Source organism: Microcebus murinus, chromosome 27, assembly GCF_040939455.1.
Source record: "Microcebus murinus isolate Inina chromosome 27, M.murinus_Inina_mat1.0, whole genome shotgun sequence".
Taxonomy (NCBI): Eukaryota; Metazoa; Chordata; class Mammalia; order Primates; family Cheirogaleidae; genus Microcebus; species Microcebus murinus.
The window spans coordinates 2,090,409-2,116,684 of record NC_134130.1 but is presented as its reverse complement, the minus strand read 5'-3'; the positions used below and the strand labels follow the sequence as shown (position 1 = coordinate 2,116,684).

The window sequence follows — 26,276 nt, the reverse complement described above, 5'->3', positions numbered from 1 at the left end:
CTACTATAGGGGCTGAGGCAGGAGGATCGCTTGAGGTCAGGAGTTCAAGACCAGCCTAAGCAAGAGCGAGATTCTGCCTCTACTAAAAATAGATAAATTAGTCAGGTGTGGTGGCACAGCTACTTGGGAGGCTGAGGCAGGAGAATCGTTGAGCTCAGGAGTTTGAGGTTGCTGTGAGCCAGGCTGACGCCATGGCACTCTAGCCCAGGTGACAGAGTGAGACTGCATCTCAAAAAATAATAATAATAATTAAAAATTAATTTCAGGCCAGGCGCAGTGGCTCACGCCTGTAATCCTACCACTCTGGGAGGCCAAGGCAGGCGGATTGCTCAAGGTCATGAGTTCAAAACCAGCCTGAGCAAGAGCGGGACCCCGTCTCTACTATAAATAGAAAGAAATTAATTGGCACTAATATATATATATATAAAATTAGCCAGGCATGGTGGCGCATGCCTGTAGTCCCAGCTACTTGGGAGGCTGAGGCAGCAGGATTGCTTGAGCCCAGGAGTTTGAGGTTGCTGTGAGCTAGGCTGACGCCATGGCACTCACTCTAGCCTGGGCAACAAGCGAGACTCTGTCTCAAAAAAAAAAAAATTAATTTCAGACCAGGCGTAGTGGCTCATGCCTGTAATCCTAGCACTTTGGGAGGCCGAGGCAGGAGGATTGCTTGAGCTCAGGAGTCGATACCAGCCTGAGCAAAATCGAGACCCCATCTCCACTATAAATAGAAATTAGCCAAACAACTAAAAATAGAAAAAATTAGCCGGGCACAGTAACGCGTGCCTGCAGTCCCAGCTACTCAGGAGGCTGAGGCAGGAGGATTGCTTGAGGCCAGGAGTCTGAGGTTGCTGTGAGCTAGGCTGACGCCACGGCACTCTAGCCCAGGCAACAGAGTGAAACTCTGTCTCAAAAAAAAAAATTAATTTTAAAATAACTTAAGACATTAACAAATTTAGGCACCATTCATTGAGCTGCAGCCAAGCGCCAGGCCCTGTTCTAAGCATGATACACACACATTTTAATTCTTGCAATCATCTGTGAAGGAGGAACTATCACCACACCCATTTTACAGATGAGGAAAGTGAGGGTCACAGCGTGTTCCTGCCCAAGAACAGAAAGGCAGATCCGAATTCTGCTGCTATGCTATGCTCACCATTGACAAAGTTGCTTTCCTTTACATTAATCTTGGTTTTCTCATGGTCAATCCGATATTATTTCTCTTAGTCCATACCCTTTAGGGGGAGCTGAGTGGGATATAGAAGGGATAAATCCATAAAATACACCCAGAATCATCCTGATGTGGTGTCTTTCCCCACTCATTAAACATATAAAGTTTCTGTTCTTCCCTGGCAAGCAATCCCAGGGCTGGTCAGTTCTATTGTTATGAAATGCTTCAAGTTGTGCCGAACTCTGGCTCCTTGTAACTCCTATCCATTTTTCATCTGGTGTCTTGGCTGTTTTAAACCATTCCTGGGATGAGGCAGCAGCCCAAATAGTCCAGCAACTGGAGCTACGTGGAACTTAACACCAAAGAAGCTTTCTTTTTTTTTTTGAGACAGAGTCTTGCTTTGTTGCCCAGGCTAGAGTGAGTGCCGTGGCATCAGCCTAGCTCACAGCAACCTCAAACTCCTGGGCTCAAGCGATCCTCCTGCCTCAGCCTCCCGAGTAGCTGGGACTACAGGCATGCGCCACCATACCCGGCTAATTTTTTTCTATATATATTAGTTGGCCAATTAATTTCTTTCTATTTATAGTAGAAATGGGGTCCCGCTCTTGCTCAGGCTGGTTTCGAACTCCTGACCTGGAGCAATCTGCCCGCCTTGGCCTCCCAGAGTGCTAAGATTACAGGCGTGAGCCACTGCACCCAGCCACCAAAGGAAGCTTTCTAAGCTTCCTGGCAGGCAAGGCAAAAAGGGAAACCCTTTCTGTTCTAGTAGTCTGGTCCACAGGCAGACCAGCTTCATCAGAAAAGGATGAATTTATTGCAGTGGCTTTCAATCAGGGGAGTTCCTCCCACTCTGGGGACATATGGCAATATCTGGAGATATTCTGGTTGTCACAACTGAGAGGGAGGTGTGTTACCGGCATCTACTTGGTGGAGGACAAGGATCGTGCCAAACATCCTACCATGCACGGGATGGCCTCCAACAAAGAATTATTTGATACAAGATGTCAATCAACGACAAACCCTGGTTTATCATGAAGAGACACAGTAAAGAGTGTAATGCAAATCATCTTTAGAGGATTCAAACATAAGAGTCACTCTGCAGCGAGCAGATTTTCTCGAGGTCAATGTGGATACTACGAGTGCAGGCACAAGGGCCATCTTGTCCCCATAGGATGCAAAGCTGGACTCCTGCACTTCCTACTGAGATGAAAACTTGGCCTGGAAGAACCGTTGCTGGTGGGGAAAGGGCTGCTGGCCAGGCTGAGGTTGGCCACTAGTGGCCCCGTTGGGTTGAGGGTTTTGGTCTTTAGGGGTCTGACTCGAGGTTCAGGAAAGCCATGTTCACTCCTTGAAACTGGGTGCTCAACAGCCTACAGGGGCAGGCTCTGGGCATGGCCACTAGACCTTTTTCTTTTCTTTTCTTTTTTTTTTTTTTTGAGACAGAGTCTTGCTCTGTTGCCCAGGCTAGATGAGTGCTGTGGCATCAGCCTAGCTCACAGCAACCTCAAACTCCTGGGCTCAAGCGATCCTCCTGCCTCAGCCTCCCGAGTGGCTGGGACTACAGGCATGTGCCACCATGCCCGGCTAATTTTATATATATACATATTAGTTGGCCAATTAATTTCTTTCTATTTTTATAGTAGAGACATGGTCTCGCTCAGGCTGGTTTTGAACTCCTGACCTTGAGCAATCCACCCGCCTTGGCCTCCCAGAGTGCTAGGATTACAGGCATGAGCCACCGCGCCCGGCCCGACCTTTTTCATTTTGTCCCTCGCTGGACACTTACTCCTTTGGACATCACCATGTCCTGATGGCTTTTGTCCATTTGCCCCTGGACGCCGCCAGCCAGTGCACCACCATGCACTGTCCAGTCTGCCCACCACGGAGGACACTGCTGGGCCACTGTCACCTGTGTCCGTCCATGCCCTTGAACAGCCTCTCCACCACTGAAAGCTTCTCCCTGCACCCTGGCCTTCCTCCCCTCTCCTCATCTTCATCTTCAGAAGGGAAGCCCCCTCCATGACCCCAGACAAGTGCGTCTACTTCTCATTTCTAATGAGAGAGTTACTCCTTGCTCCGGTCCCCACCCATCCAAGCATCCTCTCTTGTGGCCGACTGATGGGGAGGGGTGGGATGTTGCCAGGATGATGTTTATTGCTGGCTGGGGCAGGGGTACGTAGGGGATTGGGGGGCCTGAGGGTCTATCTTCTCCCTGCAGCCCTTCTGGAGAGGCATGCCCAGTGGCACGTGACTCTCCTCCGGCGGTATGCCCATTCTCAGCACTGCTGGGCCCTGATACTTGACGGGAAACTCGTCCCTGTGCTGGGTTGAGAGGAAGCGCAGTCTGCCCAGCGGGGGCTCCATGTGGCTGTATTTGCACTGTGGAGTCAGGGTGGGCAGCGTCGCAGGGCAGCCTGGGGGGCGGCTGACCCACCCAGACCACCCTGGGGGCATCAAATGGTGGATGGGGGCTCAGGCAGGGTTGGCTGGTGATTGGGGCGGGGGAGGGGGGGAGGTGGGAAAAAGGGACCCCAGTCTGGGCAGACCCAAGAGCTGATGAGAAGCCAGAGGGAAACCAGGGGTGCCCTGGAAACACCCCAGGGCCAGGGCAATCCTAGGTAACTCTTGGTGCATACGCATGGCTGGTGATACGAAGGTGCACCCGGGCCGACTCTGACATGACCCTGGGGTCTACGGCCATATCACCCTGAACTCGCCCGATCTCAGAAGCTAAGCAGGGACGGGCCTGGTTAGTACTTGGGTGGGAGGCACGAGCCTTGCTAGGGCCTTGGGTGAGCTGGAGATGACTTTCATGCTGGAGTGACATTAAAATGACCTTGAGCCTAGGGTGGTCACTGACTCTGAGTCTGGGGTGACAGTTCCCTCACCCTGAGATAACTCTACCCTGATTTGGGGGTTACCTGGCGAGGGATGTGTCCCTTCCCCCTCCCTCCCTCACCCGCTGTAGAATCTCTTCACTGACGGGGACTCGAGCTGCTCTGTGTGGCTTCAGCATCTTCTGGTTCATGGTTAAAAAATCGAATTCTGGAGATTTGAGTGGGTGCCGCTGAGTTGAGGAGCCCAGGGGGGTGAAGGGGGCCCGAGGGGTGGGAATGTGCCAGACTAAGGGCAGGGGAAGGGTTCAGGGTCCAAGCCTGCGCCGGCCCTGATGTGGAACAGGGGCGAAGGTTGGATTAGGAGCAGGTAGGGGGATGCAGAAGGGGGTCTTGAGGAGGCCAGGGGCGGGGCCCGGCCAGATGAGTATGGGGGTGGAGCCAGGTAGGGAGGGCTACTTGGTTAGGGGGCGGAGCCAGAGTCAGAGGGAGGGGGAATTAGAGATTGGGAAAGGGGCGGAGCTAAGACCCAGCTAGAGCCCCAGTCCTGCAGGGGGCGGGACATGGCCACGAAGGGGCGGGATTATCCATGCTGAGAGTCGGGATCCTGGTCAATTAGGAGTGGGATTTAGCCCTTCAGGAGGCGGGGCCAGAGAGTGGGCGGGGCCAGACTTGTGGCGAGGGCGTGGCTTTCGGGGGCGGGGCCCACACTGACCTCTGGTGCCCTGGGGCAGGTTGCTCGGCTGCAGGTGGAGGATGGGCGCTTTCTGCGCCCATGCCGGATCTGTCTCAAAGGGGTAGTAGTCCGAGCCCATAGTGGTGTGGAAGTAGTGTCCAAGCAGCTTGGACTCTCCTAGGGTCATGTGACTTTCAAAGTTCTGTTGGTGCTCGTGGCGGTAGGGTGGCAGGGTCGGGGGCGGCGGCTGTAGGACCACATGACATCTGGGAAGCGGCCGGCATTTGGGATGTCCCGCGGGGCCCAGTGGGAAGCAGGCAGCAGGCGCTGTGTGACCTTGGACCACTCCCTCATCCTCTCTGGGCCCCACGCGATAGCGTTGGGAGTTGGTACTGTTATCTCGTTTTTAGTCCAGAGCCACTGAGGCTCGGAGTGATTGACTGACTTACTCTAGATCACTCAAATAGATCCCGGAGGCTCCTGCATACACGTCAAGCTCATTCCCACCCCAGGACCTTTGCACTTGCTACGTGCTCTGCCTGGGAAACCCTGTCCCCTGGTCAGCCCTGCTGCCTTCTTTTCCTGCTGACCTGGCCGTAGAAGAACTTCATGAGGGTGGCCAGAGAGCCAGGGCCGGGGCACCAATTTCCTTTCAGGATGTGCGACTCTGGAGTCTGACTGTGGTGCAAAACAAAAGGCCCTGCCGGAGGCAGAGCAGGTGCTGAGCTGCCCTGGTGGACCCTGCGGGAGCCTGAGGCGGGGCGGGCAGGAGCTCCCACCTGGCTCCCGGGGATAGAAGTGCTCCGCTGCGGTGGTCCTGTCGTGGAAGAGGCCGTCTCCGGGACGGATGTTGACATAGTGGATGTGGGCCGCGGCCTGCGCCTTGTCATACCTGCAGGCAAGGTGTTATTCTACCAGGAGTAAGGTGAGGTAGGATCCATCCGGGCCCTTATAACGCCCAGGAAGGGAAGCAGGGCAGGGGTGCCCGGTGGCGAAGTCACAGGGCGCTGATAGTGGGGTTTTAGCACAACAGCGTGCCTTGCCTGCCAGTGTTGGAGACCTCAAGGCGGAGTGTTGGCCCCGGAACCCTATGCGTCCCATCCCACCTGCTGCTGAGAGCCGGTTGTCCCAGCTGGGTGGGAAGACAGTGGTCCCTTTGTACCTGTCTGGGGGCAGGCCCTGGGGCCTGTACGCCTGTTTCTGCTCCGAACACAGGAGGCCATAACCAGTCTTACAGTCTCCAAATTCCACCGTGGAGGCGGCCTGTGGGCAGACAGGGAGGAGAAGGCCCAAACCACCCAGCCCTCATCACTGCCCTCCTCAGCGGCCCCAATCCAGCCTCAATTTACCCTCTTACACATCGAGGCAGGTGGGCCCGGCAGGGCCTGGAACTGTTTCTGGTAGGAAGTCCCCTCCTGTCTCATGTAGTCCCAGGTGAGGATGTTGGGGCCCCCTGAGGATAGGCAATGGGGGGGGGGGGAGGAGAGGGATGGAGACAGGGAGAGAATGGAATAGATTCCCTGCAGCCTCAGACCACTGGAATTTCATTCCTTGCCTGGAAAGAGGAGTTGGGCTGTCCCTGACCAGTCTAGATTGAGGGCCATCTGGTGAACACCAAAAAAATAAAAATAAAAAATAAAAAAAGAATTAACAGTATCAAGAATAACTACCACGTACTGCACAGAGCCAGACACCAAGGTCAAGTGCTTTGCACCTTGTTCTTGGTCGTGGTACTACATACCCCATCCTACAACCCCCCCTGAGGCTCAGGGAGGTTCAGCGACTTGCCAGAAATCACAGAAATTAGGAGCCAGAACTAAGAGCCAAATCCAGGTTGGACAAGCTCTGAGCCCACCTTGTAGGGTCTCTGTCTAGTGGTGTCCCCTAGAAGGCCCCCGGAAAGACAGAATTGCAAAAATCACGCGAATGGCAGCTGCGAGCAGGTTCCATGGTTTCTGAGCCTTGGTTACTGCTGCCACTTGGGGCTGGATGATTCTCTGTCGCGGGGGCTGCCCCGTGCATGGTGGCAGTGCTTAGCGGCATCCCTGGCCTCTACCCACTGCATGCTAATGGCACCCACTTCCCCCGTCCGCGACATCCAAAAATGTCCCCAGACATTGCCAAATGTCTCCTGGCCAGGGCAGAGTTATGGAGTCCTGGCTCCTCTTTGAGAACCACTGCAGTCGAGCAAAGTGCGCGCTCACCCAGGTGGCTGCAGGGCGCGCGGGGCAGCGGGCACGCGTCGTGGGGCGGAAAGAGCTCCTGGTGCGTGGTGGCCGGGATGCGCAGCTTGTCCGGGTCTCCTGGAGGCACCGAGTCACGGTCGAAGATGAGGCGCGCGCCTCGGATCTTCTCTAGGGCGCGCGCGGGCAGCTCCGGCCAGCCGTAGGCGGCGCGCGCGTTGGAGAACCTGGAGCTGGTGCGCGCGTCCTCGTGCACGCGCAGGTTGCTGGCCAGCATGGCGAGCTTGCGCGCCCTTTGGTGCTCCGGCGGCGGCGCGCACGGCGGCGAGAACGCGCGGCGCGCCTCCGACAAGAACTCCGAGTGCCCACAGCGCTCGTCCGCTTGCAAGAGCCGCTTGTCCGGCAGCACCAGGGTTGGCTGCGCGCGGGGGGCCACCGGGTATGCGGGGAAGTCTCGGTGCGACGTGGAATGCATGACGCCCCGCCGCAGCCGCGGGTCCGGCCCCAGCTGGAAGTGCGAGGCCTTGAGGAAGTCCAGCCGGGACATGGGGCACGGCAGGAGGGCGCCCGCGGCCATCCTGGGACGGGGCACCACCTGCGCGGGGGCAGAGGCGCGGGACTGAGCGACTGCCCGCCCAGGACAATGCTACCTTTCATTCCTTTGTGTGCGCCAGGCGCTGGGCGGGGGGCTGAGGCCGCTGTGGCTGCCCCCAGGGAAAGTAGAGAAAAAAAGAATCATTTAGGCAGTGGCTCTCGCCTGCAATCCTAGCACTCTGGGAGGCCGAGGCGGATGGATCGATCAAGGTCAAGAGTTCGAGACCACCCTGAGCAAGAGCGAGACCCCATCTCTACTAAAAAATAGAAAGAAATTAATTGGCCAACTAAAAATATATAGAAAAAAATTAGCCAGACTTGGTGGCCCATGTCTGTGGTCTCAGCTACTCGGGAGGCTGAGGCAGGGGGATGGCTTGAGCCAGGAGTTGGAGGTTACTGTGAGCTAGGCTGACGCCACGGCACTCTGGCCTGGGCAACAAAATGAGATCTGCCTCAAAAAAAAAAAAAAATCATTCAGTTGGTGCCTACTATGTGCCAGTCACTGTTCTAGGCCCTGGGGATGGGGAGAGTTACTACCTTCAACAGACCTAAAGGCCTGCCCTCGTGTCAGTTATACTGAGGCAGGAGGCGACACACAATACTGAATAAACATAACAGCATAAATGAAAGAGTAAGTTAAAAAAAAAAAAAGTCACACAAGGCAGAAGGCTAAGGTTTTGGGATTTTAAACAGGGTGACCAGGGCAGGTCTCACTCAGAAGATGGTTGATCAAAGACCCGGAAAAGGTGAGGAGGGGGACATTTGGGTATCTGGGGAATAGCATTTGAGGCAGCAGGAATAGCAAGTGCAAAGGCCCTGAGGCCAGCAGGCAATGTCATTGGAAAGGTAATGGGGGGCCAGGTCCTCCAAGGCCTTGGTGAGAACCTTGGCTTTTTCTCAGAATGAGGTGGGAGCCATGGGAGGATTTAGAGCAAAGAAGGAACATGTTATTATAGGAAGAAAATAAAAAAGTGTGTCCGTGGTCAGTATTTATTGAACACTCACTTTGTGCACATTTTTATCAAATGGATCCGTGAGGTGGGTTTTAGCCACTACGACACAGAAGAAGTTGAGGCTCCGGGAGGTTGTGATTTGCTTGGGATTTGAACCCGGGACATGACTGCATCCTTCAGTTTGTCTGATATGGGAACCCCCCTCTCCTCACCCTCCGTGGGTCAGCAAGGTCATGGCTTCCTCCTCCTTCCCATCTGGAGACCCATTTCCGTTCCTCTGCCCAACCCGGGTCCCGCAGCCCTGGCCACCATTCCATTGCCGCCACAGACTTGTCACTGGTCCTCCTGCCCTCTGCAGTTGTCCTGGGCCCGGCTTACGCTCCTCTGTCCCTTCAGGTCTTCAAACACCTCCCCCTTCCCTTCTCTGACCTTCAACTTCAGGCTCCACACCTCCCTTGACTCTCTGTCCCTGCTCAGCCGCCTGGGCCTTTCTTGCCTTTGCTTAGAGCACAGGTGGCTCCCCGCCTTCCTCTTTGTCCCTGGAAACCCCAGCTGCCCACGAGGAGCATTCCTGACACTCAGCCTCACCTCCTCCAGGAAGCCCTCCCAGACCACTGCAGCTCACGACTGCTCACTTGCTCATGTCTGTCTCTTTAGAAAACACACATCAAAGGGGGTGGTGTGTGCGTGTGTGTGTGTGTGTGTGTTAACAAAACCACTGTTTTTTGGTGTAAAGGTTTGTTGCTTTTTGAATCATTTTGCAACCTGAAATATAGTTGAGAGCCAAGAAGATTCCAAAATAGTTTATGGGGAATCCAACAACTGAGCTGACTAGCTGGGTAACCTTGGATTAAGTAATCGAGCTCCCGTGAGCCTCACTTTCTTCCTCTGCGGACCAGGGACAGGACAGTACACCTACCTCAAGGGATGGCCTCGGTCTGGTGAATCTGAGGAAACGCACTTGGCGGCAGGCTGGACTCTCGGACCCCATCTGGCCCTGGCCTTGCAGAGGACAGACACTTGCAAGGCTGCATGCAAGTGTGGTCCAGCTCTGCCCATTGTGACCCCAAGAGCTTCCCATGTGGCAATGCTGTCACAATGGTCCCTGAGCACTTCTGGGGACAGCTGGGAGGAAAATTAGGAGGCAAAAGCCAGGTATGGTGGCACATGCCTGCAGTCCCAGCTACTCAGATGACTGAGGTCTGCATGATATAGCATGTCTCAAAAAAAAAAAAAAAAAGAAAAAAAAAAGGGGGCTGAGCACAGTGGCTCACACCTGTAATTCCAGCACTCTGGGAGGCCGAGGTAGGAGGATTCCTTGAGCTCAGAAGTTCAAGACCCAGTCTCTACTAAAAATAGAAAAATCAGCTGGGTGTCATGCACACCCCTGTAGTCCCCACTACTTAGGAGGCTGAGGCGGGGGGATCACTTGAGCCCAGGAGTTTGAGGCTGCGGTGAGCTATATATCACACCACTGCACTCTAGACGGGGCAACAAAGCAAGACCCTTTCTTCAAAAAACAAACACATAAACAAAAACCCAGGAAAGGTGGGAAGAGGGAGTTGTTATTTAATGGAGACAGAGTTTCAGTTTGGGAAGATGAGAAGGTTCTGGAGGTGGGGGGGGGGTGCTGATGGCTGCACAACAGTGTGAATATGCTTAATGCCACTGAACTGTGCATTTAAAAATGATTAAGATGGTCCATTTTCTGTTACGCATATTCTACCACAATAAAACTTTTTTTTTTAAAAAAATGAAAAGCATTTTCTAAAATATATGAACTAATTAAAGATATAAGGGTGGTTTTCTGAAGTCTTGGGTCTTGCTAAAAAAAAAAAGTAATAATAATACTAATAAAAATAAGGGTGATGAAGGTGACCTAGTTTGGGGTGTCCCAAATCACTGATTGGGTCCGTTCCTTCTCACTAACTTCAAGCAAATTATTGTTCAGTCCACGGAGGTGAGACCAGATCACCTGCTACCCAGCCACCAGCCCATGCGAGGGCTTTGAGATGCAAACATACATTTCAGCCTCATCCTCCTGCCTGCTAGAGAAAGAAGGACCCAGGAGCCAGATCCCAGATGCTAATAGGAAGACAGAAAGAGAGAGACAGAGAGAGAGAGAGGTGATTCTATTATTTAGCATCTTAATCTCTTTTATGAATTCAGCAGGCAGGAAGAAAGACTAAAGCTGTGATCGGGAAGGAATAGCTACTTTTCGTATTAGCCAGGGAAAGAGGAGGTCTAGTTGCACTCGAGGTGTGGACAGCGTTCCCGTTTTGCCCATGTTCAGACGTGATTACCAAGTGAGCTTGTTTTGAGCTTGTTTTGTCTCGTGGCACCACGGTCACAGAGTGGCCTTGTCTCATGTTGGCATTCTGTGAAATTGTTTATGTGCAGCAGGAGGACACCAGGGCACAGCTGTGACTGCCAGGCTAGCTCCTAGCAACACCAAGGGCAGCTCCTGTCTCTTGTCTCAAAGGTCAAGTTCAGCCCTAACCAGACGCTGGGGAGGCTGGGCGGTGCCTGCAGAGCTCACTGCTCTGTTTCTGGGGCCTGGAAAACATGCTCAGAAAAATGCCTTGTGCTGTTACAAGGGCGCTGGGGATGGCACAGGCTTGGGAGAAGAGATCGCTGACTCATGCACCAGCGGGCTCTGCAGCCAGAGGCCCCCTTCCCTCTGCAGCCTGGACCCTTGGCTTGATTTTTAAATTTTTTAATTTTTTATTCTTTAGAGATGGGGGTCTCGCTCTGTCGTCCAGGCTGGAGTGGCTGGAGTGCAGTGGCGCGATCACAGCTCCCTGCAGTCTCGAATTGCTGGGCGCAAGCGATCCTCCCGCCTCAGCCTCTGAGTAGCTGGGATTAACAAGTGCATGCCACCATGTCCAATTCAGCCTGGATTTTCTTTTCTGCTGCTGCGACCCCATTTGGGGGAGGGGAGGGTGCACATGAACCCCTGGACTTAAGTCTTACCAGGGACGGGTGTTGGTTGGATGTGGGAGTTAAAGAGTCTCTTGGAGCATAGCGAGACCCCGTCTCTGCAAAAAATAGAAAAATTAGCCAGGTGTGGTGGCCTGCACCTGCCAACCCAGCTACTCAGGAGGCCAAGACAGGAAGATTGCTTGAGCCCAGGAATTCAAGGTTGCAATGAGCTATGATCATGCCACTGAACTTCAGCCCGGGTGACAGAGTGAGACTGAGTCTCAAAAAAAAAAAAAAGTCTCTTGGGATACTGTGGGGAGGCACCTGGAGGAGGCAGGGGCTCAGGGGCTCGGGGAGAGAATGGGGCTGCCCTAGGAGGCAGCTGCAGGGTGGGAAGAAGTGGACAGATTCAGGGGATATTCTGGAGACTTTGGATATTTGGGAGAGGTGTGAATGGAAACGGAGCAGCCGCTGTGGAAAATGGTTTGACGGTTTCTCAAAAAGTTAAACATTAAGTTACCATGTGATCCAGCAATTCCACGCCTAGGTACACACCCAAAAGAATCCAAAGCAGAAAGTCAAGTACCTGTGCACGGATTTGCATAGCAGCAATTACAATCGCCAAAAGGTGGAAACAGGTCAAATGTCCAACACTGATGAATGAATAAACACCGTGTTTATCCCTACAACAGAATATTATGATACATGCAGCAACTCGAATGAAACTCAAAAACATTACGCTCAGTAAAAGAAGGCAGGCATAATGGTCACATAGATTCCATTTATATGAACTATCAAGTATAGGTAAACATAGGCCTTGTGCGGTGGCTCATGCATGTAATCCTAGCACTCTTGGGAGGCCGAGGTGGGAGGATTGCTCAAGGTCAGGAGTTCGAAACCAGCCTGAGGAAGAGTGAGACCCTCTCTCTACTAAAAATAGAAAGAAATAGGCCAGGCATGGTGGCTCACGCCTGTAATCCCAGCACTCTGGGAGGCCAAGGCGGGTGGATTGCTCGAGGTCAGGAGTTCGAAACCACTCTGAGCAAGAGCGAGACCCCATCTCTACTATAAATAGAAAGAAATTAATTGGCCAAATAATATATAGAAAAAATTAGCTGGGCATGGTGGCGCATGCCTGTAGTCCCAGCTATTCGGCAGGCTGAGGCAGGAGGATCGCTTGAGCCCAGGAGTTTGAGGTTGCTGTGAGCTAGGCTGATGCCACGGCACTCACTCTAGCCTGGGCAACAAAGTGAGACTCTGTCTCAAAAAAAAAAAAAATAGAAAGAAATTAATTGGCCAACTAAAATATATAGAAAAAATTAGTCGGGCATGGTGGTGCATGCCTGTAGTCACAGCTACTCGGGAGGCTGAGGCAGGAGGATCGCTTGAGCCCAGGAGTTTGAGGTTGCTGTGAGCTAGGCTGACGCCACGGCACTCTAGCCCTGGCCAACAGAGCGAGACTCTGTCTCAAAAAAAAAAAAAAAAAAGGATAGGTAAACACAGAGACAGACAGAGAGCAGAACAGTGGTTGCCAGGGGCTGGAGGATTGAGGAAGCAGGTGACTGCTTACTGGGAACAGGGTATAAGGAAGGAAAAATAATTTTCCCTCTACCTTTCGTTCTTAGGTGAGACATAGCCCTGTAAGCAAAGACTTATCAAGAAAAAAAACCAAAGAAATTTATTAACATGTATACTTCATGTATACATAGGCAATACCCTGAGAAACGAGTCTCAAAGAAGTGTTAAGTTTGGAACTCTGGCTCACACGGCAAATTCGGCACAGAACGGTACATTTTTGGAGATGTGACAGGACAAAAGGAAAGGACTTTGAGTCTCTAAGGACAGCAAATTGGGGGAAGGCAGATAAATGGTAGGTAAAGGGTAGTTTGTAAAGCTTGTTACATAGGTTCCTTTGGTGCCATCTAAAGACGTTGCCCGACAAGAGTGTAAAGGTATCTCTAGTGACCAACCTTTGTCCTTCCTGGTAGAGAGGGAAGGAAGGCACCTTTGTATATTTGTGGCCTGCTTTTAGGAAAATCCATATCCTGTATCAGCTTCTCAATTGCCCTCAACTCAAATAATCCTTATGCCAAGGTGGCATATTTTGGGGTGGCATATTCTGGTCCCCTCCAAGGGTCTCCTTTGGGGGTGATGAAAATACTTCCAAGCTAGCGAGGGGTGATGTTTGTACCACAGGTGAAATGTACTACTAAATACCATGGAACTGTGCATTTTAAAATGGTGAATTTCATGTTATGCTAATTTCATCTCAAGAGAAAACAAAACCAGGAAATGGGCGTTAACTTTTTGAAAAATTTTGATTTTGGGGGACGAGATAATACATGCCTATTGCCCCAAATTCAAAAGCTACAAAATGATATAAAGGTTAAAACTTAATATTTCCTCCAAGTCACCCGGGTTACTCTCTCCAGAGCAGCTCGGGTTACCAGATGTTTATTCTTCTAGAACGATTCCATGCATTTTCTTAACGACCAAAGATGCCTTATTATACTGTTAGAATAGTCATACATGTTCACTCTACAGGGTGTCCCAAAAGTCGCCATACATAGGGAAAATGGGAAACTGTAGCTAAATGTACCTTTATTTACAAAACATTCACTACAAAATTTAACAAAATTTTTCCTTTGTAATCTCCATACAAAGCAGACAACGCAAACAGGAAAACTACAAAAAATTTCTCCTTGAACTACTGCTGCTAACAGGTTGGTGGCTCTGCTTGGATTATTTTGTAGGGGTCTGGGGTGGGGTAGTTGGTTCATTTTGAATTTTTCTCTCTTTTTTTTTTTTTATAACATGTTAAGAGCTGTAATGAATTTTTCTCTCTTTTTGGTGGGTAGATGGTCACGCCGCCGCGGGACAGAACGCAGCAAGCTCCGAGGATGACCATCCTGGGTCCACAGGCCCAGGGAGCACACACGTGGCGACCCCACATTTGCAAACGCGGTTGCTCCCCGCAGCGGACAAAAGCCAAGCCCGGGACAAAGGGCCGCGGCTGCGCCTGCGCACACCGAGCGAGGCCTTACCCCGGCCCCTGGCGCGGCGCGCTGACGTCACGGCGGAGTTGCCATGGCGTCGCTGAGCGGCCTGGCGTCGGCGCTGGAGTCGTACAGGGGTCGCGACCGCCTGGTGAGGCTGGGGCGGAGCGGAGCCCGAGTTCCTGGAGTTTGGCCGGAGCTCAGAGACGGGGAAACTGAGGCCAGAGAGGGGGCGGGATCGCTCAGGGTTTGCCCAGTGCAGGGGCGCTGTCTGAGCTGGGCTCAAACATGGTCCCCCAGCCGTGGACATTCAGGTTGTTCCTGCCCACCTGGCGGGACACTTACCTGCCTGATCTGCCCAGGCCACTGAAGTCAGCCCCTGCGGTGTCCCGAACAATCTCATATGGGCATTTGGGATGTTGCAGGGCTCCCCCTGTGGCCGGACATTGAGGTTCTGACCACATCCCCTATAGCTGGGCATTTAGGTTGCGCCAGCTAATCTGGCACCAGGAACTCCCTGTGGCCAGGCCCCATGGATCCAGCCACATCCCCTGGTGGCGGTGTAGTTGGTGGCGGTGCCGATGCCGGAGCACGCGGGTTTTGAGAAAGATTTCTCCAAAGATTAGGATAGCAAGAAAAGGTTTATTTACTTTTCCCTTGGAGTGGGGAGGGGAAACGACCAGCATGGAGATGGAAAGAGAAAGAATGTGCTGGCTCCGAAAACCAGCTATTGGGACTTTTGAAAAGGTGGTTGTAAAATGGCAGGGTACAGTCGAGAAGTTGCTGCATCCGGCCCTTCCTTTCTTCTTGGCAGCAGGTAGATGACAAAAACAGCAGGTAGATGTCAAAGTCCAAGAGTTGGCTCTCCTGCCTTTCCTTGAAGAAGGGATTAATTATCACAGGAGCTGTGACTCTGTCCTCCAGACAGGATTGAGGAACTCTTTAGACTGTAAAAAGCAGATTCTCAAAAAACAAACAAACAAACAAACAAAACCCAAAAAACAGAACAATTTTGAGAGAGAGATTGACTTCGCTTGTCCATACATTCAGCTCTTTTCAGAAGTTGTGGAAAACAGAACTCCTGCAGAGCGCCTGTTAATGAGAAAACTCATAGGATTGCTCTTTCACTGTTACTGGGGAAATTGTGGGATTAGGTATTTTCCTGTTATTTTTCCAAGGCTGCCCCTTTCAGTTGGTCATTTAGACTCATCCTGTAACTGTCCAACCTGGCTGGATATTTATGTACCAACCAGATTCCCATGTGTGGACATTTAGGACCTGACCAGGCCATTGTAGTTGGACACTGGGCTGTCCCAAACAATCTCGTATGGGGATTTAGGATATTGCAAGACTCCTTCTGTGGCTGGACAGTTTGGGTTCCAACCAAATCCCCACTGGTTGAGCATTTATGTTACTCCCTCTGGGCCCCTCAGGTTGGACTCTTAGCTTGTCCTGGCCAGTCTCTTATAAGTAGACATTTACGTTGTACCAGGGGGTGTAGCGATGGCTAGGCGTTTAGGTTCCAACCAAATCCCTTAGGATGGAGCATTCAGGTTTTAACAAATCTCCCCCAAGTTGAGACATTTAAATTGCAGTGTTTTGCCATTGCAATGGGGTTGAAAAGGAATTGCAAGCGAAAATAACATATAAAAGAAAAACAAGCAGTTTCTGAAAAGCAGATGAAATAATTCATGATAAAAGGGTGGTGACGCTGACCTAGGTCTCCAAGTTCCCAATCACCTCCTGACTGGGTTTCTTTTCTCTAAAGTCATTCAAGTAAATTATTGTTTTGTCCGCTGGGTTGAAGCCCGATCAACCTTCAGCCTAGTGAGGGGCTTTTGGTCCAGGAGGAAGACACAACTATACCTTTCAGCCTTGTCCTTCTATGTGATGAGAAAAGGACCCAAGAGGCAGGAAATAAGGAGTTTTGTTTTCTTTGTCTCTGAAACATCTGTCCCCAAAGGCCCAGTGACATGAGCCAGCACTCTCCACAGTGCCTTTGGAGAATGATGTCACATTTCTCCATTTGTCCCATCTACAAGTATGTTTTTGATCATTCAGCATTTACTGGAAGTTTATAGATTTAGAGTCTTCCTCACGCTCAATGCAGCGGGGCCCACGCCAGATCGGGGGAGATCTCGCTCGGTCCCGGAGTGGCGCCATGCTGATGGCTTCTGGTTTCCTGCAGATCCGAACTCTGGGGTACTGCTGCCAGCTGGTCGGTGGGGTCCTGGTCGAACAATGTCCTGCCAGTTCCGAATTGGGGACACGCCTGCTGGCCGTGTCCACCCAGCTCAGCCACTGCAGGACTGTCCTACGACTCTTTGATGACCTGGCCATGTTCGTCTACACTAAGCAGTACGGCCTGGGGGCAGAGGTAATGGCGTTCGTGGGGCTGTAGGGAGCAGGGGTACAGGCCTCAGGAAGCCTGAGGCTGTGGCCTCAGCTGGCATTGTATAGACTTGTCCCAAAGAGCTCCCTGTGTAGGCAGTTGATTATTTTTTTAATTTTACTTTCTTTTTTGAGACGATCAGATGTTCTCCTTTTGCTTTAAAACTTTTAAAAATAGCTAACACGTTCACACATTCCAAAGGAGTATGTAATTAAAAAAATCCCCCTCCTTCCTGAGTCTCCAGGCATCTGAATTTCCCCCCTCAGAGGCAGGCACTGCGGTCAGCTTCCTGTGTCTCCTTCGTGAGATTTCCTGGCACATACAAATTGTTTACATACGTAGTGCATTTCTTCACTTAACAGCCCAACTTGGAGATCATTTCTAATTAGCGCAAGAAGAGCTCTTTCATGCTGTATGGCCACAGAGCACTCTCTTATACGGATGGAGTGAGATTTATTTATTTATTTATTTGAGACAGAGTCTCACTCTGTTGCCCAGGCTAGAGTGAGTGCCATGGTGTCAGCCTAGCTCACAGCAACCTCAAACTCCTGGGGTCAGGCGATCCTCCTGCCTCAGCCTCCCGAGTAGCTGGGACTACAGGCATGTGCCACCATGCCCAGCTCATTTTTTCTATATATATTAGTTGGCCAATTAATTTATTTCTATTGATAGTAGAGACGGGGTCTCGCTCTTGCTCAGGCTGGTTTCGAACTCCTGACCTCGAGCAATCCGCCCGCCTCGGCCTCCCAGAGTGCTAGGATTACAGGCGTGAGCCACCCTATTTTTTAATTTTTATTTCTTTATTTATTTTTGAGACAGAGTCTCACTCTGTTGCCCTGGCTAGAGTGCTGGGGCATCAGCCTAGCTCACAGCAATCTCAAACTCTTGGGCTTAAGCAATCCTCCTGCTTCAGCCTCCTGAGTAGCTGGGACTACAGGCATGTGCCACCATGCCCGGCTAATTTTTTCTATATATTTTGTTGGCCAATTAATTTCTTTCTATTTTTAGTAGAGACGGGGTCTCGCTCTTGCTCAGGCTGGTCTCAAACTCCTGACCTTGAGCGATCCTCCCCTCTCAGCCTCCCAGAGTGCTAGGATTACAGGCGTGAGCCACTCTGTCGGGCCTGGACTTAGATTTATTGAACCAGTCCCCTGCTGATGGACATGGAGACAATTATTAAGATTTTGCTATTAAGACACTACTGCAGGCAGGAGCCGAGTGAGTGTCAGCTGACCTAGAGCAGCGATCCTTACTGGGGCCATCTTGCCCCCCAGGGGAAACGTCTCAGAGACTGCACGACTCCTGTGGCTGTCTGGGCTGCCCTCCCAGGGTCTCCCCTCTGAGCTACCTGATGCTCAGATGCTCTCCCCTGCAGCCCATGTGCCTGATCACCCCAAATCAGGAGTGTCTCTCTGGACCTGTCTCCCCCTTTGACACCCATTTCCTCCTCCTCCTCTTTCTCTGATCAGGGCACCCTCTGATGTATCCCTGAGACCCCTCCCTCCCACCCTCTGCGGGACAGCCCCCAGGCAAGGCATTGGGGGGGCCCTCTGCAGCCAGAACAAAAGCCCCTTTTGTTGGGTGTGTTTACGTGTCCCTGTCTCTCCATGCCCCGGTGAGCCTCTCCTCCTCCCAGAGTCTAGCTCAGAGCTGGCCGCATTGGGGTGGGGACAGGGCATCCTCAGGGAGGGGGACAATGTGCCAGAACGCACCAGAGGGTCCCAGGTGGATTGGGGGAGCTGGAGAGGGGTTCAGAACCCAGAGGGAGGCAGGATCACTGCTGGTGCGGGGTTCCGAGGGGCCGAGGGTGCAGTCCGAGGAACCAGGCCTCGGTGCGGAGCTCCTGCGGATCCTGTTTTGCCAGGTGCAGGCGATAGTTCAGAGCTTGGGGCGGAGGGTGTGGGCACGGTGCAGGACCCAGACCCCTTGTGGGCTCACATGGGAATCCCTTGGGAACTTCACAAAAACTTCCCAGTGCCCGGAGCCTTTCTCCTGTGGGGGGAAAGCTGCCTGGCATGGCCACGGTCCTAAAACGGGGCCCTGGACAGGACAGACCCGAGGCCCACCCCCCCCCTGGCCCCGCAGGAGGAGGACGCCTTTGTGCGCTGGACGTCTGTGCTGGGCAACCTGGCCGACCAACTCTACTACCCCTGCGAGCACGTGGCCTGGGCCGCCGACGCCAACATCCTCCACGTGGACTCCTTCCGGTGGTGGACGCTGAGCACAACCTTCTGGGCCCTCTCCCTGCTCCTGGGGGTGGCCAGGTAAGCGGCGTCAAAGGCCAGAAGGGAGCACCTGCGGTCCCTGGGTGGGGTCTCTTGAGCAGGACTGCAGCGGATTGCTTTAGGCGTGAAGCATACGGGTCTTTGCCTCTTGGAGTTTTCTTCCTTTCGTTGCATTTGTTTCCAGTAACTGCTGTAACAACCCTGAACTCGGTCGCTTTAGTCAACACGGTTTTATCTTCTTGCCATTCTGAAGGTTGGGAGTCTGCAGCGGGCCTCGCTGCGCCAACATCGAGGTGTGGGCGGGGATGGTTCCTCCCGGGAGAATCTGTTTCCTTCGCTTTTCTGGCTTCTAGAGGCCGCCCGCGTTCCTTGGCTCGTGGCCTCTTCCTCTGTCTTCCAAGTGCATCACTCCAACTTGCTTCCATGGCCACGTTGCCTTCTAACTCTGCCCCGCCTGCTTGTCTGCCTCCTGTAAGGACCCTGGGATGACACTGGGCCCGAGTGATGCCCCATCCCAAGATCCTTAACTTCATCCCATCTGCAAAGTCCCTTTTGCCAAGTGAGGGAATAGAGTCCCAGGTTCCAGGGATTAGGGGGTGGGCGTCTCTGGGGGGAGCCGCACTTCTGCTGAGCAGACCCGGAAAGAAACTCCAGGTCCTGGGGTGAAGCAGCCTCCGTGGCTGCCTTTACCCAGGTCCCTGAGTCCTGCTGGCATTGCTGTCAGGTGACACCCCAAAGAACACAGCCAGCAGTTTCCTGACTGGTCTGGGTTTCCGAAAACCGTATGGTTTCCTCCCAAACATTTCCCTATTTGCAAATGTGCTGAGTCAGAATCCCCCCTGCCCCAGAAAGCTCTAGGAGGGGCAGGGCCCCCAGTTCCCATGTTTCAGCGGCCACAAAGGCCTCCCAGGTTCGTGGAGTGAGGCGTGGCCGCCCCCAACCTCAGGGGGGCTGCACGTCACTTGTCCTGGGGGCAGTGTCCCCAGTCTGTTGTGACTTGTCCCTGGGTGAGGCCCTGGCTTCCAGAAGTTCTCGTTTCCCCCCAACACAGACGTCCTAATTATGTGCTTATCGTGACAATTTGGGAAATGGACGAACCTCAGAGTGGAAGGTTCGATTCACCCACCATCCAACCCGGAGGCCCCCACTGTTTAGACTTCGGGGATTCTTTTCCAGGCTGTGAGGTCACACTGTGCCACTGTGTCGCCGTGACTGTCTCTGATCGTGTTTCCTGGCTTTGGCTCCCGCTTGATCTCTGAGGGCCCACCGAGGGCGCCGTGTCTGTCTGTGGTGCTGGGGGCCTCTGGAGTGGCTGCCTGGGCTGGGGACTCCAGGGGCTCAGCTGTGTCACAGCTGCTCTTCCTCCGGGTATACCGTGACCTCTGGCCCAAGAGACTCTCTGTTCCAGTTTTAGGGGCAGCCTGAGTTCTATTCTTTCTCTTCTTCTTTTTTTTTAATAGACTTTTTTTTTTTTTTAAAGCAGTTTTGGTTTGCAGCAAACTCGAACAGAAAGTACAGAGAGTCCCCACCCCTTGTCCCCACGCACACTGCCTCCCCACCGTCAGCGCCCCACAGGGCAGGGCACTGGGTATCATCGAGGCACCCCCGTGGACGAGCCATCCTCACCCAGGCCCACAGTTTGCATGAGGGTCCACTCTTGGTGGCAAACATTCGGAGGTTTGGACAAATGCACAAACATTGTAGGACCGCACGGAGCAGGTCCGCTGCCCCGAGCATCCTCCGTGCTCGGCGGCTGTTCCGTTCACGTTGAGAGTGTGCGGTTTGTCCCTCGTTTCTCTGGCTGAGCGGGCATGTGCAGCGCAGGCAGGGGCGTGTTTGGTGTGTGCTGAGCGCCCTGGGCTGTCACCTAGGAGGCTGTTAAACCGGAGATTCCTGAGCCTGGCGCCCAGAGCTTCTGACTCAGCAAATCCGGAGAGCCCAGGAATCGGGATTTTGCCCTAGTCCCCCAGGGGGCCCCTGTGTACCGTATCACAGGTGCTGCCCTGTGTCCCGTCCCCTTGGGACGAGGAAAGGTGCATGGTGGCCAGAGGAGGTGTGCCCAGGCACCGGACCTCCTTGTTAGGAAGCCTGGCACATTCACGCCCCATCCTGCCCCACTGCCCAGACGGCAGGGTGCGGGCTCTTGGTGAAGTGGCCCCAGAGTCCCCAGGGAGCCCTTTCCTCAGCCCTGGGGCCCTGAGGGCCGTCTGGGGTGTGTGCGGGGGGGGGGGGGGGGGGGGGCGCCCACAGGTGTGGCGCTGGAGTGGGCCTTTTCCGTACATACCAGGTGAGACAGCGAGGCACAAAGGGAGGCAGCGTCCCCAGTGCCAGCCACCTGCAGGCCAGCCCTGGTGACCTTGTCCATAGAGAGGGATCCTCCCGCCTGGCTGTGAACACCTCACGTGGCTCGATGTCCCTTTGGGCGCTTGGCCTGGGCCTGGCGGCCCCGTTAGGGATGCAGGTCGCTCCTGAGTCTGGCACGGACGGCCAGGCAGGACGGGCCGTGTTAGGGATGAGTCCCTGGAAGCTCCCGAGGTGGCGCTGGGAGCGTGCGGGGACCGTGGGGCGGGGGAGGGGCAGGACACCCGTCCGGGAGCTGGCACGCTTGCTCTGGGCGGGCATCTTCCCATGGCCTCTGGCGTCGCAGGTCCCTGCGGGTGATGCTGAGGCTGTGGCAGACGCTGCGGAGCCCCGCGGTGGCCTTCACCAGGTACGGCACCCGCGGGCACCCCGCAGCAGGGGAGGGGTACTGGGTCCCCCATGCTCAGCGCGGCCCTGCACAGGCCCCGGTGGGTGGCAGTGCCTGTTCAGATGGGGAAACTGAGGCTTGCTCAAGTGGGGACTCCAGGGCTGGGCCTTACGGTCACACCCCTTGCAGGGAGGGTGGTCAGTTTCCCAAGGACAGAGGCCACTGTCACTCTGTCATCCTGGGAAAGAATGTGGGTAGAGCCGGGTCTGGAACCTGCCCCCCAAGCAGCCCCGCCCCGCCCCCGCCCGTCTCCGGTGTGGGGAGGACTGCAGCCGGGACTCAAAGCTTTGGGCCCCACTCGCTAGGGGTCCTGTCGGTGCTCTGGGTGCCCTCAGGGCGGTGCACCCCTGCGGGAGCTGCTCACTTCCCTGCGGGCTTGGGGAGGGCCTGGAGGCGGGCGTGAGCGGCGCTCTGTCCCCGCAGCCGGCTGCCGGGGAGCAAGTGGAGGGCGGGCTTGGGGAGGGCCTGGAGGTGGGCGTGAGCGCCGCTCTGTCCCCGCAGCCGGCTGCCGCGGAGCAAGCGGAAGGCGGGCTTGGGGAGGGCCTGGAGGCGGGCGTGAGCGGCGCTCTGTCCCCGCAGCCGGCTGCCGCGGAGCAAGCGGAGGGCCGTGGCGACGCAGATGCAGCTGGAGGCGCTGACGCTGCTCAGCAACCTGGCCGACCTGGCCAACGCCGTGCACTGGCTGCCGCGGGGCGTCCTGTGGGCCGGCCGCTTCCCGCCGTGGCTGGTGGGCCTCCTGGGCACCGTCTCCTCGCTGCTCAGCGCGTACCAGGCGGCCCAGGCCGACGCCGCCACCCCCTGACCCCAACGGAGGGCCGCTTCCCGCAGAGCAGGGGTCACCAGGGCAGGGGCCCTTGTGAGCCCCCCCAGGGCCCGGTGTGGGCTCACTGGGGGGGGCGTCTCTCTGTGCCACTGGGGAGGACCCCGGTCTCCTGAGAGCAGCAGCCCTGCTGTGGCCGCCGGGGGCCTCTGCAGCGCCTGCCGTCCTGCCATCCTGCGGCTTCGTCTCGTGCCCGGACAGAGGCCAACAGGAGCGACCGCACAAGCGTCGTGCCACGGGAAAGCTGAAACGAGAATTGATTAAATAGCGCGGTGCTGGGCCGGGCTCGGGTGTGACAGATTATTGCCCTGGTGGCTGCGGGCCCTCCCTCGCACCTGGGGACCGAGCCGCCATCGGGAACCACATTTCCCAGGCCGCTGTCCAGCTCTCCGCCTCCGAGCAAGCGCCGCCCGCTGCCCCCAGCAGCCCGCAGCCATCAGGGGCTGCTCTCCACTCCCCAGAGGCCCGGACACACGGAGGTGCCACCCCCTGCCAGGCCACCGTGAGCGTGTCGCGGCTCCAAGCCCAGAGCGTGGTGGGGTGGGGCTGAGAATGGCGTCTGAGGGGCCCTGCCTGTGCCCTGCCCGGCCCGGGAAGACCCAACACAGTGGGCGGCTTGCGTGTCCTCGCGGCGCTCGTGACACCAGCCCAGTTGTTTCACAAGGAAGCCATCGGGCGCGGGAGCAGCGTGGGGACTGGGGCCGCTCGGGCGACCCGGGTGCAGGAGGGACCCCCCTGGCCGTCTGGCGGCTCCTGCCGCCCTCCTCTCCCGTGGGACGTGGGTGCACGCCCGCCCTGGCCCCAGGTGGGCGTCTTGTTCCCAGCAACCAGGAGTCCTGGGGACGCCGCCGGCTCCTGCGGGGAGGCCCTGAGAGCGGCGCCCCCTGGTGGGGAAGCCGCAGGAACACCTGGGCGCAGGGCCAGGGGAAAGAGGAAAGCCAAGTTCAGGGGTGGGGCCTGGGCTGGGAAGGCCTCGGACACTGACCATGGCACATAGCAGGTGGGAAAGATGCTTCTAGAAGGGGAGGCCCGACTCCCAGCACCCCTGGTTCTAAATGTCTTACTGAAATATTCACGTGCCATACAACGTACCCATTTAGGTCCCCCAGTTCAGTGGTTTTTTTGTATGTTCGCAGAGTCACGCAACGATCACACTCAATTTTAGAACGTTTTCAGCAACCCCCGCCCCCGGAAAGAAACTGCAACCATTAGCTGCTACCTCCCAGGCCCCGTGCCCCCAGGCTTGGTGACCACTCATCTTTCTGTCCCTGTGGCTTTGCCTGTTGTCTCAGTGGTTCTCAGCCTTGCAGGGCCTGCGACCAGAACCCTTTGTGACTCCTTAGGGACCATGGGCCCTCTTTGCAGAACGTCCCATTTCAGGGTTCCCCCAGGGCCCCTAGGGGTGTGCTGGGAAGACTGGGGACATCCTGGGGGACAGCTGGGCTGGGGGTAGGGTCCAGACCAGGGATAGGGGCAGCCCAGGCCCATGACAAACTGGTGTCCCTGCAGGCCTGGGCTCCCTTTCTGGATGGATCCGTGCCCTCACAGCCCCTGCATGCCCCCTCCTGCATCCTAACGTCTCCTGTGGCTGGCACTTAACCCAGGGGTACGGATCGAGCGGGCACCGGAACGTGTGAGGGCAGGTGTGTGCCCCCCACCCTGTGACCAGGGTCCCTGCTTCCTTCTGCTACTCATAGAGCCTCTGACCCCAACACAGCTTGGACACCACTGTCTGCATCCCGTCAGGTTAGAGAGCCGGGGGTTGGGGGGGATGACAATGAGAGAGAGGGAGGGGACACTCCAATGTCAGAAGAATGCATAAGCAAGCTGCAGCCCGTCCACACATCTCCCACACGGAAGAATCAAAATGACACCGTGGGCCGGGCTCGGTGGCTCACGCCTGTAATCCTAGCACTCTGGGAGGCCGAGGTGGGAGGATCATTTGAGATCAGGAGTTCGAGACCAGCCTGAGCAAGAGTGAGACCCCCGTCTCTACTAAAAATAGAAATTAGTCAGACAACTAAAAATATATAGAAAAAATTAGCCGGGCATGGTGGCACATGCCTGTAGTCCCAGCTACTCGGGAGGCTGAGGCAGGAGGATCACTTGAGCCCAGTAATTTGAAGTTGCTGTGGGATAGGCTGATGCCATGGTACTCTAGCCCGGGCAACAGAGTGAGACTGTCTCAAAAACAAACAAACAAAACACTGCTGAGTGAACACCACCAGGCACAGGAGCAACCTACCGAATGAGACCACGTTCTAGAGCAAGCAGTGTCAAGCTAGAGTGACCAGAAAGTGGCCAGCAGCTGCCCCCGGGAGTGGGGAGAAGGGCAGGAGGGGAACCCTGGCAGGGGTTAGACAGCGTCCCACATCTCGATTGGGGTATGGGTTACCCCAGGGCATCCAAGACCTGCCTATTCCGATGCGTGTTGACACAGCGTAGCTCTGACGCCCCGGGGCAAGCCTGCGACAGGCCCTCTCTGGGCAGGCGCCGTGGGCAGGCCCGGGGTGTAAAGGTGGTTCCTGCTGGCGTCTCGGCCCCCAGACCAAGCCAGCACCTTACTTGATATCCAAAGAAAGGGTCCTTCCTCTGCCCCCACACAGGGCCACTCTATGTTGTGTGCATTTTACCACGATGGAAAAAAAAAAAGAAATAAATGAATATCAATGAATTTGGCCTTTTTTTTTTTTTTACTTTTTAAATGTGGCTACTAAAAATGGAAAATTCCACATGTGGCTTGCGTGGTCTCTGTGTCACAGTGCTGGCTGAGAGCTGCCCCCTGTACCCCCAGTTCTCTGGTGATCGACTTTGTACCTAGTCACCTCTTGCTAGGAACCCCCCCACGTCTCCTCGCTGGGCCAAGACGGAAATTATGATTTGCCAACCAGACCTAAGCTAATCTCTCCGGCCAAAGAGAGGAACCTAAAGTTGCACTCAAGGCGGGAAGATCGCATGAGGCCAGGAGTCTGAGACCAGCCTGGGCAACACAGTGAGATCCTAGCTCTAAAAATAAAAAAATAGCCCAGTGTGCCACGAATGCCTGTGGTCCCAGCTACTAGGGAGGCTGAGGCAGGAGGATCACCTGAGCCCAGGAATTGGAGGCTACAATGAGCTGTGATCCTGTCAACTGCACTCCAGCCTGGGTGATGAAGCGAGACCTTGTCTCTTAAAAAAAAAAAAAAAAAAAAAGTTAAACTCTTGTTGGTCATTTTGGATTTAAAAAAAAAATCGGTAAAGCCGGGTTCTGGAAACTCCAGAAAGCTTGAAGTATAACCGGTGGGCAGCCTCCGTCTGGGAGCACTTCATTACCCCAACTGTGTGGCTGCACCCCTACCCCGTGCCCTTCCCTGGGGCCGGCGGCTCATACTCTTTAGGTTGGAGCAAAGAAAGCCAATTGCTAGGGACTGGACCTGAAAGTATTTTCTTTTTTGAGATAGTTTCGCTCTGCTGCCCGAGCTAGAGTGCTGTGGCATCAGCCCAGCTCACAGCAACCTCAAACTCCTGGGTTCAAGCGATCCTCCTGCCTCAGCCTCCCAAGTAGCTGGGACTACAGGCACGCACCACCGTGCCCAGCTGAAAGGATCTTCTGAGTCTGTTAAGCAGGACACACGGGAGGAGGACGGCATGTGCGGCAACTGGTGACAGCAGCTGTCAGGAGCAGCAGGCGGGGAGGGGGGTCTCCACCCTGCCTGTCCTGGCGGGGCGCAGAACCCTCGGGCAGCCCCCACAACCCCAGAACCCGCCGCTCCTGCACCGTCTCG

General features: G+C 54.8%; 2 protein-coding genes across 3 annotated transcripts; one reads left to right on the top strand and one right to left on the bottom strand.

Annotated features, from left to right (window-relative positions):
* Positions 1-2,943: 2,943 nt before the first annotated feature.
* Positions 2,944-7,559, bottom strand: SAXO5 (stabilizer of axonemal microtubules 5). Its single transcript, XM_012790734.2, has 8 exons — positions 6,883-7,559; positions 6,028-6,131; positions 5,841-5,941; positions 5,458-5,570; positions 5,269-5,378; positions 4,718-4,925; positions 4,128-4,213; positions 2,944-3,547 (listed from the first exon to the last, which is right to left on the bottom strand). Exons 1-8 carry the CDS (start codon positions 7,436-7,438, stop codon positions 3,320-3,322), a joined length of 1,506 nt encoding a protein of 501 aa, XP_012646188.2. The 5' UTR covers positions 7,439-7,559; the 3' UTR covers positions 2,944-3,319.
* A 6,832-nt stretch (positions 7,560-14,391) lies between these two features.
* On the top strand, positions 14,392-22,797 carry PEX11G (peroxisomal biogenesis factor 11 gamma). 2 transcript variants are annotated; one of them, XM_075998147.1, is made up of 5 exons: positions 14,392-14,477; positions 16,515-16,703; positions 18,804-18,982; positions 21,591-21,653; positions 22,272-22,632. In XM_075998147.1, exons 1-5 carry the CDS (start codon positions 14,418-14,420, stop codon positions 22,492-22,494), a joined length of 714 nt encoding a protein of 237 aa, XP_075854262.1. In that variant the 5' UTR covers positions 14,392-14,417; the 3' UTR covers positions 22,495-22,632. The 2 variants fall into 2 exon arrangements, with proteins under 2 accessions (XP_075854262.1, XP_075854261.1); XM_075998146.1 differs by having other exon boundaries at positions 14,406-14,477; positions 18,767-18,982; positions 22,272-22,797.
* The last annotated feature ends 3,479 nt before the right edge of the window (positions 22,798-26,276 follow it).

Bases quoted from the DNA above. Each gene is read 5' to 3' on its own strand.
- PEX11G (XM_075998146.1), top strand. From the start codon at position 14,418: ATGGCGTCGCTGAGCGGCCTGGCGTCGGCGCTGGAGTCGTACAGGGGT. The intron at 14,478-16,514 runs GTGAGGCTGGGG...GGTTTCCTGCAG, and splicing joins ACAGGGGTCGCGACCGCCTG to ATCCGAACTCTGGGGTACTG. The intron at 18,983-21,590 runs GTAAGCGGCGTC...CTGGCGTCGCAG, and splicing joins CTGCTCCTGGGGGTGGCCAG to GTCCCTGCGGGTGATGCTGA.
- SAXO5 (XM_012790734.2), bottom strand. From the start codon at position 7,438: ATGGCCGCGGGCGCCCTCCTGCCGTGCCCCATGTCCCGGCTGGACTTC. The intron at 5,942-6,027 runs GTAAATTGAGGC...GTCTGCCCACAG, and splicing joins CTGCCTCGATGTGTAAGAGG to GCCGCCTCCACGGTGGAATT. The intron at 4,214-4,717 runs GTCAGTGTGGGC...TCAAATCTCCAG, and splicing joins CCTGCCCCAGGGCACCAGAG to AATTCGATTTTTTAACCATG.